Source organism: Crocodylus porosus, unplaced genomic scaffold (assembly GCF_001723895.1).
Source record: "Crocodylus porosus isolate Cpor-Errol unplaced genomic scaffold, CroPor_comp1, whole genome shotgun sequence".
In the NCBI taxonomy this organism is placed as follows: domain Eukaryota; kingdom Metazoa; phylum Chordata; order Crocodylia; family Crocodylidae; genus Crocodylus; species Crocodylus porosus.
Window position 1 is genome coordinate 35,975,412 of NW_017728951.1, and position 12,041 is coordinate 35,987,452.

The 12,041-nt window shown below is 47.1% G+C and overlaps 1 protein-coding gene across 1 annotated transcript in view; it reads right to left on the bottom strand.

The window, feature by feature from the left end:
- Nucleotides 1-7,041, bottom strand: part of ZNF488 (zinc finger protein 488) — a 14,287-nt gene extending 7,246 nt beyond the window's left edge. The window contains exon 1 of the mRNA XM_019556348.1: nt 6,800-7,041. Within this exon, the coding sequence (XP_019411893.1) occupies nt 6,800-7,018 (219 nt within the window). The 5' untranslated portion in view covers nt 7,019-7,041. The remainder of the gene's footprint in view (nt 1-6,799) is intronic.
- Nucleotides 7,042-12,041: the final 5,000 nt, after the last annotated feature.

Consider the following 12,041-nt stretch of genomic DNA (forward strand, 5'->3'; position numbering starts at 1 on the left):
CCCACTGCTTTCCCTCCCACAGCAGTTGGGGGAATGAATTTAAGATGAGCTTCCACTAATTAGATTCTATACAGAAAAATTGTAACAAGTAAATTTAAAGTTGTCTTGGATTCACGTAAATATGGTAATGTATATATACCTTTTCAAGTGTAAGAGTGAAGTGTGCCACCAATTTTAATCCAGGAAAAAAGTGCACTGCAGGTATCAAAGTTTAGGAAACACTGCCATAACCCTTCAACTCATTGCTTTCTCATTACACATCCCATTCCTGAATGGGTCCATTTAAGCAGGGCTCTTGGATTACCTCGCACATGGCAATCTAGCCTCATTCTAATATTCGAAAAGCCTTAGTCTGTCTGTCTGTAACGCTGTCTGAAACAACCAATCAGAGCGTTCCAAGAGTGTTCGGGGCAGGCAGCGGGGTGCTGCTGTGATGGCAGGGACAGAGTCCGGGGGGGGCCAGCACCACAGGCCTTGCCAACCCCACCTCAGCCCTGCTCCCTGGAGGTGGCAGCAACAGTGGATGGAGCGGGCTCGGACCCCAAGCAGTGGGGAGGGAGTGGCCCTGGGCCCCAGGCCCAAGTGGTGGGAGCAGAGGGGGGGAAGAGGGGGAATGGGCCCAGATGGGGGGGGCAAACACGGGGCTCCGTCCTCACCCTGCCCCCCACCCCCTGTCATTCTTGATGGGCAATTTGCTAGTATGTTGAGATAGCTCAGTGCAGTTCTCCTCAGTTTACAGATGGGGAGGCTGAGAGGGGCAGAGATTTGAGGGGTGGAATACTAGTTTTTTTGTGTGCGCTTAAATGGCACTTACCAGCTGAATAAGTAGCCTTTTTGCACTTACTCCCAGTTTACAATTCAATTACCCCTGCAGTGTGGATGTATAAGCATTCCTGTGGCTGGGCAGATATGTGGCTGTGTATGTGTATCCCTGAGTGTAAGTCTCAAAATAATAATGAGAAGAAGAACCCATCCATGTCTTGTGGTACACTGCAGTACAGTCTTTAGTTATACAATCATGCTATCTTTGCCTCAAGCCCTTCTTCCCCTTTCCTTCCCCCACACTTTCCTGCCCCCATTCTCCTCCCAACTTACTCCTCTAGCAATGATCCAGCTAGGCAATATTTTCATTTGTCCTCATCTTGCAACTTATCTTATTTACTCTACACCACCTGAACCCTGCATTGACCAAGGACTTCTATTTTCTGAAAGGGGTTATCTTTGGTGTCTACCACTACAGTGTTTGCTTTATTTGCAGGCTGAGAAAGGTGATGGGATGGGCTTTCACAGCTCAGATACTGAGGAACAGGGAACAGGTCATTGTCAAAATATACAGAAAAAAAGTTGCGTCTAATTTCTGAGAACTTAAGTGATGACTTTGGAAGAGAAAAATTTGGGAACGAAAAATATTTAGTGGTGAGAACAAGCTTGATTTTTTTTTCCTCACTGTTTCCACTGCAGTCATACAGTATTTCTTTTTTTGCATTGGAAAAAATGTTTCTTTTCTGTCTTTTCAGTTTTTTATTTTGTTTTTAACTCTCTTTGGATGGCACCTATCATGCAAAAATCATGGTAGCAGCATGGCTATAAGAATGAAATGTTATGAGACAATTAGTGAAAGAGATAATTAGGTAAGGAAGACACTAAATAAGCAAGCCCTGCAACTGGCCCCCTTTAAAATATACAATAATTCAAAATGACTGCGAAATAAAAGAACCTGACAGTGACACAAATATGCAGTGGTTGTAACTACCAGCTACAACACAGGCTGTGACTAATTACAGTCTGTCTCTTGAAACTGCTGAGCACACACTCGAGTGCTAACTAAAGACAAAAATGTGGCCATAAGAAAGAGGGCTGAAAATGTATAAAAGAAAAAGTGAGCGTGCAGGGCAAAGTGGAAGTGCCTGGCATGACAAGAAAGTGAAAAACCCGGGGGATTTTTGGTTTGTATGTGGACGTACCCACAGATCCATAACCCAGCCCCTCTGTGGACAGTGGCTATAAATTCCTTCTGCCTACAGAGAAGAGCTTAGTGAACCAGGTGGCCTTGGGAGGGGAAGATAAGGAAACTCACCTCTGTCCTCCAGATTCCCAAGAAGCCACAAGCAGTGGTAAGTTGTGGGGCAAAGAACATGAGGGCTCAGCAGGTCAGGTTAATTTTCAGATGTTTGTTTTGTTTTGTTGGTTGGAAGAGTCACTGCTTGAATTCCTTTGTTAGTTTTTGCGGCTGTTAAACTGGGAGCCCTTGGCCACAAAGGAAATGAGAGAAAAAGAGGATTCCCATTGGAACTAAAAGTAAAAGATCATAGATCATAGTGCCTGCTCAGGGAGACCCTGGCTGGGGAAAGTCCTACCTGAAAGTCCTGCGAGATTGCTGTGGACAAAGATGACAGTGAACCTAAACTGCTGAATTTTGATTCATATTTTGCCTTGTCCCAGACAGTGAGTGGGTGGATGGGTGCACACATACACATGCTCCTTTTATGCAGCTTGTGCTATAGGTGAACCCTGTTCTTGGTAGATTCCTTGATTCTATATTAAGAAGATGTAAGTGAGGATGTGGAGGATGTGGAAATCACTCAGAGGAGAAGTTTTGCTTCTGGAGCAGTTACCAGTAACTTCTCAGGAGGCAGTTTTAGTCTTAATGCTATCTTCCATATTTAAAGCAACCCAGGCACTAGAACTAGATGTGTCCTCATGAAATTTTAGACAACACTAGGATGGGAAGTACTGCTAACAGAGAACTGAACTGAATTATTATCCAGGAAGATTTAGATAATCTTGTGGAACAGAGCTTCAGAAATGCTGTGAAGTTTAACAGTATGAAATGCATTCATTTAGGGACCAGTAACATGGACTTCATCTATAAAATGGGGATACATAAACTGCAAAGATCTAAGGAAGAGAGGGACTCTGATGGGTTGGTCAAGTGTAGAATGGCCATAATCTGCCAGTGTAAAGCAGCCAATCCTAGGTATATTAAAGTATATTAGTCCCCTGTAGCAGCAGCTGAGACAGGGAGGCACTAGTACCATTGTACCAGACACTAGTAAGATCCCATTTGGAATACTGTGTGCAGTTCCGGTTAACTTAACCCAGGATGAGTACAAAGAAAGCCCCCTGAGCTGGTTAAGGGAGATGGAGGTCTTTTCTTATGAAAGAACAGGCACGTCTAACAAGTTTTGTGCTCTGGGCAAAACTCTGCTAGGGCTGGGGGAGGAGTTACCAAGTGCCAGAAAGCAGGAAGTGATCAGTCTTATCTACTCCAGGAGACTCAAAAATCCTTCTGTCAACTCACTAATTTCATAGATTTCATAGACATTAGGGCTGGAAGGGACCTCGGGAGATCATCGAGTCCAGCCCCCTGCCCAAAGGGCAGGAAGTCAGCTGGGGTCATAGGATCCCAGCAAGATAAACATCCAATTTGCTCTTGAAGGTGTTCAATGTAGGCGCTTGAACCACCTCCGCTGGCAGACTGTTCCTGACCTTGGGGGCTCGGACAGTAAAGAAATTCTTCCTTATGTCCAGCCTGAAGCGGTCTTGCAGGAGTTTGTGACCGTTTGACCTCGTCATCCCTTGGGGCGCTCTGGTGAACAGACGTTCCCCCAGATCCTGGTGGTCACCCCTGATAAACTTATAGGTGGCCATCAGATCACCCCTGAGCCTGCGCTTTTCCAGGCTAAAGAGTCCCATGGCTCTCAGCCTGTCATCGTAAGATCTGTTTTCCTGACCTCTGATCATGCACGTGGCTCTCCTCTGGACTCTTTGCCCAACCCTTGCTGCAAACTCCAAGCCCGGCTCCTACCACAACAGCTGGGAGCTGTTGCTCCTCTATCAAAGGCTCCCTGAAGAAGCTGCCATTGTGGCATCTCCTCTAAACTGGTGCTTGGGGCCTGTGCCTTGCTCACCCAAACCTAATCATGATACTATGGAAAAAAAATGGAAGTGGCTTGGCTCGTTTATCCTCACACAATGCAGATTAAAAGAGCACATAATTGCTCTTTACAAGTACAATTGTAGGGAGAACATCAGGGAGCAAGAAGACAAAAAACTAGGGAGGAGTATAAGGGTATTGAATAGGCATGCAGGGATGAAATCAGGAAGGCAACATCTGGAGTTGCAGCTAGCAAGGGACATGAAGAGTGACAAGAAGGGTTTCTACAAATATGTCAGCAACAAGAGGAAGATCAGGGAAAGTATGGGTCCTTCACTGAATGGCAGAGGCAACCTAGTGACAGATGATATGGAAAAGGTCAGCTCCCAGACTACTGCAGTTAGCAGCACAGTTTGGGGAGGAGGGAGCAGCCAACAGTGGTGAAAGAACAGGTTAGGCACTATTCAGAATAGCTGGACATGCACAACTCCATGGGGCTGTACGTGATACACCCGAGGATGATGACAGAGTTGGCCAATACAGTTCCAGAGCTACTGCCCATTATCTTTGAAAGCACATGGCAACTGGGAGATGGCCTTTCTGATTGGAAATGGGTAAATATAATAATAATAGAGTGCCCATCTTTAAGAAAAGGAAGAAGGAGGATCCAGCGAACTACAGACCAGTCAGCTTCACCTCAGTCCCTGGAAAAATCATGGAGCAGCCCACAAGGAGTCCATTTCTATGCACTTGGAAGAAATGAAAGTGCTTAGGAACAAGCAAGATGGATTCACCAAGAGCAAGTCATACCTGACTAACCTGATTGCCTTCTATAATGAGATGACTGGCTCTGTGGATGCAGGGTGAGCAGTGAACATGATATTTCTCATCTTTAGCCAGGCTTTTAATACAGTCTCCCACAGCATTTTTGCAAACAAGCTAAGGAAGTGCAGGTTGGATGAATGGACTGTAAGGTAGATAGAAAACTGGCTTGATCATTGGGCTCAAAGGGTACTCATCAATAGCTCAATGTCTCATTGGCAGCCAGTATCAAGTGGAGTGCCCCAAAGGTCAGTCCTGGGGCTGGTTTCGTTCACAGAAGTTTAGGGCTGGAAGGGACCTTGTGAGATCACTGAGTCCATCCCCACTGCTCTGGGCAGGAAAGACTGGTGGGGTCAAATAACCCCAGTAAGGTGTGTATCCAGTCTCCTTTTGAAGATCTGCAGGGTAGGTGCCTGGCACCACCCTCTCTGGGAGTCTATTCCAGAGCCTGGAATAGAGTTTTTCCTTATATTCGGTCTGAAACGTTCTGCTAGGAGTTTATGACTGTTGCTCCTGGTTTTCTCCTGGCATGCTTTGGTGAATAGTGGCTTGCCTAAACCCTGATGCTCTCCCCTGATATACTTGTAAGCTGCCATCAATCCCCCCCAAAGTCTTCTCTTGCTTCAGGCAACCAGCAAGAGCCATGATGGGGTCTCTGTTTACATCCCATGGCACATAGCTCTAGCTGTACAACCCACAACCGAGCCACAGAACAGGCCCCAGCCATCAAACCCCAGCAATACAGGCCTGCTCCAGAGAACCTCTTTTCCTAGAAAACTCACTGGTCTCTCCAGTAGCAAAGACTGAACAAACCACCTTGCATTACCAACCAACATACACACAGCCAGGCCATAAGGTTTCTTCCTCCTCGGCTCCCACACCCCTTTCAGAGATCTTGCTGCCTGAAGAAAATGTAAACAACGGAGACCTGCCATTAGCTGCCCCTACACTCTCCTTGCCCTTTCCCTTTGGAGCCTACAAACTTCAGCAGCTCCTGGACCCTTGGATATATCTACACTAGTTCAGCATTGCTTTCAAGGATGTGGCCAAAATATACGCTTTCTCCCCCTGCTCTCTGTTCTGTATGTCCCAAGGGCTGCATTTCTATGTTTGAGTGTATGGAGCAGAAGTAGATGGGCAGGGCTTATTTTTGGTACAATCTTTGAGACCAGCACTGAACTATTACAGCGCAGGCCCGGCTTCCTCTGGGCTCAAGGAATGGGGAGGCCTGCTCTCCCTTCACTTAAAGGCTGTGCCTCCTGGGCTTCATTTGCACAATTAAGCAGCCTCCAAACTGAGTCCCTTATAATTGATCTAAATATCATTATCTTGTGCCACACAGATGTCAGGAGAGGTATCTCTATACAGTATTGCATCACACTGTATGTATATGCCCTCTCTCAGCAGTAGTCTTGCTTTGGCCTCAAGAATCTGTCTATAAGACTATGTTATGTCTGCATTATATGTGGAAGATGCAACTGCAGCACTGGAAAGCATATGCAAACTATATTTAATCTAGCCAGCTCCAGTACTAGCAACAGGGAAACTATAGCAGTATGGAGCTCAGTAGCACCCCAAACAGAGAACCCACACTGCAATCAGAGCCATCACTGCATCCCTGCCACTGGTACCAAAGCTGGTGAGATTAAAGCTAACTCAGGTTTTCCACCAGGTGAACAATCATACCTCTGACTGCATCACCTAAGAGAGAGTACAATCCCAGATGCTGCCTTCTTTGGTCTTAAAAGCTAGCTTGCCCAGTTACAAGCCTTTGGTTTTTCATCTCCAAGTGAAAAAATGCAGAGGTGAGGAGTCATAGCAAACTCTTTGATCCTCTCTCCATCCCTGCTTGGCTTGAAGCAGATCATGGATGCCCTGGGCAAAAGCGGGACTTAGCCAAGATATGGTGTGTCATTTTCCCCGTGAAGAAAGTGCCTTTACTAGCCTCCAAGCCAGCATTGAATTGGACCAGTTTACCTTTCCAGGGTAGCTCTGAGCTGTCTTAGGCTATAGATAAGTCTACAGCTTGACCATGTCACGTATCAAAAGAGGATGTGGTTTTCTTGACTCATTACTAGCATCAATTTCACATTCTCCTACCTTAAATACATAATGGATATTTCTTCGATCAGAGCATTTGAGAGCAATAAAAGCTATAGTGTCCAACAAAGTATTCTGGAGGATGCATGGTCCAAAAATGGCTTCTTCTGGGATGTCTTGGGTGGTATGAACAGTTGCCAATACATCTGGAAAATGGTAATGCAGGGCCTTGTTATCACTTGTCCAGAGAAGCTTAGGCAAAGATGTAAGTTCCATCATAAGCCTGTAACAAAGCAAGGAATCACAATTAAATCAGGGGTAGAAAACAAAAGGAGGAGAGATGAATATTTATTTATGTGTTTATTTATTCAATGTGTATACTACCCTTCCCAAAGTCTCTTATCTATATCACTGCAGGGACAGCTATTAAACATAAACAGATGTAAGTGACTGGAAATGGGTTCAAATCTGTAACAACAGAAGTTCAGTGCACATAACTGTTTTGATAATGGCCGAAACTGTTTTAAGGTAAACTTGGATGGATGTAGTATTAGACTTTAACTGATTTAGGTTAAATAGTTCATTGAACTTCTGTCCCAGATCCCCTCCAGATTCAAATTAATTTGCAGTCCCCCAGCATTCCAGAATGATTTGCACCTCCCTGCAAACCCCCCTCCCCCACAGGGAGGCTAGCCTTGGCCCTAGTTGTCTGCTCCAAACAAGCAAAGAGGTGTGCTCTAGAGCCCCCCCAAGCTTCTGGTCTGGGCCACTGCAGGCATGTGGTTACATTTCTGGAATAAAAAATGAATGTCTGTTCATTTGCTTATCGGTTCTATCTACACAGTTTAGACTAACCTGTGAAGATTGAATTGAATCAGCCTCAGGCCTTTTGACTGTCTGTATGTAACCTATGTGTTAAGCAAAGGTATTAAAGAACTGGAACTGAATAATAGTGAGGGGGAACATTACAAGGTAGCCAGACACAGACCTAGTGGGGAGCAACACCCTGGCATTTGTGGAGTTTGCTTGGCACATTGGAGCTTACATCTTTATTAATGTCCAGGCCAGGAAGAATAAAGCCAATGTATTTTAATTCAGAAATTTTAATCTTGTGCATAAATCAGTTGTCTTTTTCAGGGTGTTAAATCACATATTCCAGAGAGCCAGTTGTTCCTACAGCTCAGACTGTTTATAGCCAGGAACCTGAAGCTTTGGGTACAATAGGGAAAATCTTCAATTGACGAAAATAAAGCTGAATTAGTTCAGCATAATCTCAGGCATCCTGTTTATTGCAGGTTACATGCTCAGGGTCTCTCACAACAAGCATTCCTTGTCTGCTTCAGCCAAACAAATGGAAATGCTTGGATTATACTGAACTATTGGGACTTTTCTTCATCAGCCAAAAACTTCCCCTATTGTGCATACTACCTTTTCTTTTGCATCTGTAGGATTACTGGCCCTACTGTCCTGGCCATGCTGCAGTTTGGGTGATTGCAGGTTTTTATCTAACATGCTGGTCTAGTGTCAGTTGGACACTGAGTTTTCTTCTTTATTTCCTGCCTTGTTTTGTTGAGCAATGTTGTTGTGAGCTGATAAACAGCTGCCATGTGGTTTTTGGTTGCCACATCTGCCTCAGTCTGCGTGTTGGTTCTGCAGATCCAAACTACAGATGGTTTGATTTCAAATTCTATTCAATCTGAACATAGAGTCCATGGGGCTGGTTGACTAGAAGGGTCATTTTTGTCTTATCTTGCTATACAAAGTAAGTTTGTATGTTTTATTACTGCTATAAAAGCCAGGGCAGATGACTACTCTTCTGCAAATGTCCCTAGGTAAGGATCTCAGACAGTAATAACAGTGGAGGCAGGGAGAGTGTGTTCTTGCATCACAGTCAGCTTGCAGGTATTTGTCAGTAATTCATGGAGAAGCAGCAGAGATGCTTTTGCCAGCATATCAGGCTTGAAGCTGGGAATTGTGCCTGTGGTGAGGTGTCAGGCTGGGACTGTCATTCCAGCCCACTCCAATTTGTTGACTGAAATAGAGCTGTATCCAACTCCCACAGTGATCAATGGGAAGAGCCTCATTTACTCCAGTAGGAGCTGGATCAGGTCCATTAAGCAGAGAAAAATTAAGGAGAACAGCACCAAGCCACAAAGATGTCTTAGCTTAATAAATACTGAGAGAGAAGAACTGAAGACCCAGTATAATCCTTCACACTCTGTGCCAGCAGAATTAATTTGTTGCAAAGCCACTCATGACTTAAACAGCAATGAAATAAACCATTCAATGCACAAAAGAGCTGCACTGATTGAATGAGATTATTTTCTAAATCAATTTAGGTAAATCACTACTATGTTCTCATGGATATCATAGATCTAAACTTCTAGTTTGCAAATACTTTTAATATTATGCACAAAGCAGTACATTTTGTAGTATCAGGTTCTTAACAGACAAGCCAGGCCAAAGATGAAAAAGGGGAAAGGGAGGAGGGGGAAAGGCCCCTGGAAGATATTGCATTTATGACATGATTAATATGTTTATCAAACCATAAATCACAACGTCACAGGTTCAGCCAATTTATGGCAACATAAAGTGGCAAACCAGCCACATAATTGCTCTACATATAATGTAGAACACCTTTGTGACTGGTTTGCATGACACTGAATTGAATGTATGGCATGTATTTTGTTCCAGATTGGGGCTTCCCTACCAATGTCAACAATCAGATGATTGTCAGCATTGGCTGAGGGCAGTCCCAAGTCTCATACTGGACCTGGGACTGCTGCCAGCAATGATTGTTGGCACCAGTCTTAGACAGCCCCCAATTGTGAACCAAACCCCAGGGCTGGTGCAGTCACTTAACTGTCATCCCTAGCCGCAGATAGTCCAGGTCCTGGGGCTACCCCCAGCCTGATCCCTGGAGATGAGGCTGTGGGGCATCTCAGGGTCCTGAACCAAGACCCAGGGCTGCCTACGCCTGATCCCAATGCTCAGTTGAGCTTTAAGATGAGGCACAGTCCAGCCCCTGGGTCTGGGACAAAGCCATCTCTGGCCCTATCCACAGATTTAGCTTGGGGGCAGCACAATTGGAGGAATTTTATAGTGTCACTGGGTGTAATTTCCAGGGATGGCTATAAAGCTCCTAGAGGTCAAAAAATGGCATAGAATCATAGAAAAGCAGGGTTGGAAGGGACCTCAGATGGTCACCTAGTCTAGCCCCCTGCTCAAATGGGGGCAGGGGCAGGGGGCTGCGAGTCAGGAGTGAAGGCCACTGGCAGGGCTGGGGATAGGGGCTGTGGTTGGGAGTGAGGGGCAACAGCAGAGTTTGGGGGGGCAGGGGCCACAGATCAGGGGTGAAAGGCACTGCCTGAGCTGCTGGGGGGCTGCAGCTTGGGGATGAGGGGCACCGCCAGGGCTGGGTGGGAGGCAGGGGGATGCAGATCAGGAGTGAGGGGCATGAGGGATGGGATGGGTGACTGCAGGTTGGGTGTGCAGGACAATGGCAGCACCAGGGGTCTGCGGGTTGGGAGTGTGGGGCACCAGCAAAGGGTGGGGGGCACGGTACTGCTGTTTGGGAGTGCTGGGATCACTGGGTCCGGAGTGAGGGGCAGCAAAAGGGCTGGAGGGTGTGGCTTGTCAGTGAGGGGCAACAGAATCAGCAGGGGCAGGGCACTGGCATGTCACTGCCCCCTCACCATCATATTCTTTGCCATACCCCATCCCCAACTCCCTGTGACAGATGTCCTCTTTTTTGGACCTGGAAATATGGCAACCCTACCCAGCCCCCTAACCATTTTTGTTGCCCTCTGCTGGACTCTCTCCAATTGCTACATGTCCTTTCTGTAGTGGGGAGCCCAGAACTGAACACAGTACTCCAGTGGAGGCCTCACTGGTGCAGAATAGAGGGGAATAATTACTTCCCTTGATCTCTGGCAACATTCCTAGTAATGCAACCCAGTATGTTGTTGGCCTTCTTGGCAAAAAGGGAACAGTGTTGACTCACATCCAGCTTATTGTCCACTGTACCCCCCAAGTCCTTTTCTGGAGAGGAGCTGCTTATCCAGTTGGTCCCAAGCCTGTAGCAGTACATGGGATTGTTGCATCCTAAATTTCCTGTATCTTGTACCCTGCTGTATGGGCAGTATGTCCTGCTCTCACCACCACACATTTATGTTTTTCATTATACAGAATGCTGGAGGGTGCCCTGGTCTTATCATAATGACCACCAGGTTTGTGCTCAAGGCGTTATGGGCCAATTGCATGGCTCCATTCCACCCCTACACCATGCCCCAATCCTCACAGATATCATCCGCATTAATGTTCCGTCTCATCACTCGCGTAGGCCTTCCCTGGGCCCTCAGACCCTTTGGCCTCAGCCAACCCCACTCTGAGTCCTCAGACCCCTCAGACTCTTATGCAATACCTCCCTGGGGTGCCAGTCCCTTCGGTCTTTCACCTGGCCCCTCTCTGGGCTGCCAGGCCCCTTTGGTCTCTTTCTGGACTCTTCTGTTCCTCCTTTTTTCCCCAGCCACTCTAGACCTGTGGCCCCTTGTTAGGCCTCACACTATTCCCCAGCCTCTCACTGGGCCACTGGACCCTTCTGATCCCCCTCTCCCTTTTAGCCCTACTGGGGTTACAGATCACTCTTGAGCTTAGGTGATGTGTAGGGAGGTCATGGGGGGGCATGTGCCCCCCCGAGAGCACTAGTCCCCCTTCCCCCCCTTGACAGCAAGCGCTCTGGCTGGTAGGGGGGCACGGACAGTGCTAGTGCCTCCCCTTAAATTGGCTCCATTGGGACTGGCCACTGGGTGACCCCCACCCAGTCGCCAGCTGGCTGCTGGGAGAACGCGCCCCCCTCCCCCAGTCATGCCCCGCTGCTGCTAACCCAGACTTGAGAGGCACAGTTGCCCATGCTCTTGATTTGGCTCTTGCTGCCCACACCTGAGCACTTTGCTCCTCATGGCTACTCCCAGGTGTGGCTTTGAATCGATGCCCCTCTCTCTGCCCCATCTGGGCCCTTTGCCCATCCTGGCTACTCACAGGGGTGGCTCTCTCTATCCACACCCCAGGCACTTTGCCTATCATGACTACTCCCAGGTGTAGCCCCTTTCTGCCCATACCTCGGGCACTCCCCTCATAATTACTCCCAGGTGCAGCCTTTGGCCCTGATCCCAGCTTTCCTCGGGCACTCTGCTTGTAGATCCACTGGTCTTCTAATGCTCTCTGGGCCCACACAGTCCCCCTTCTTCCTGGCCCCTCTCCAGGCCCACATAGTCCCACTCTTCCTCCTTTCTTTGCTGTT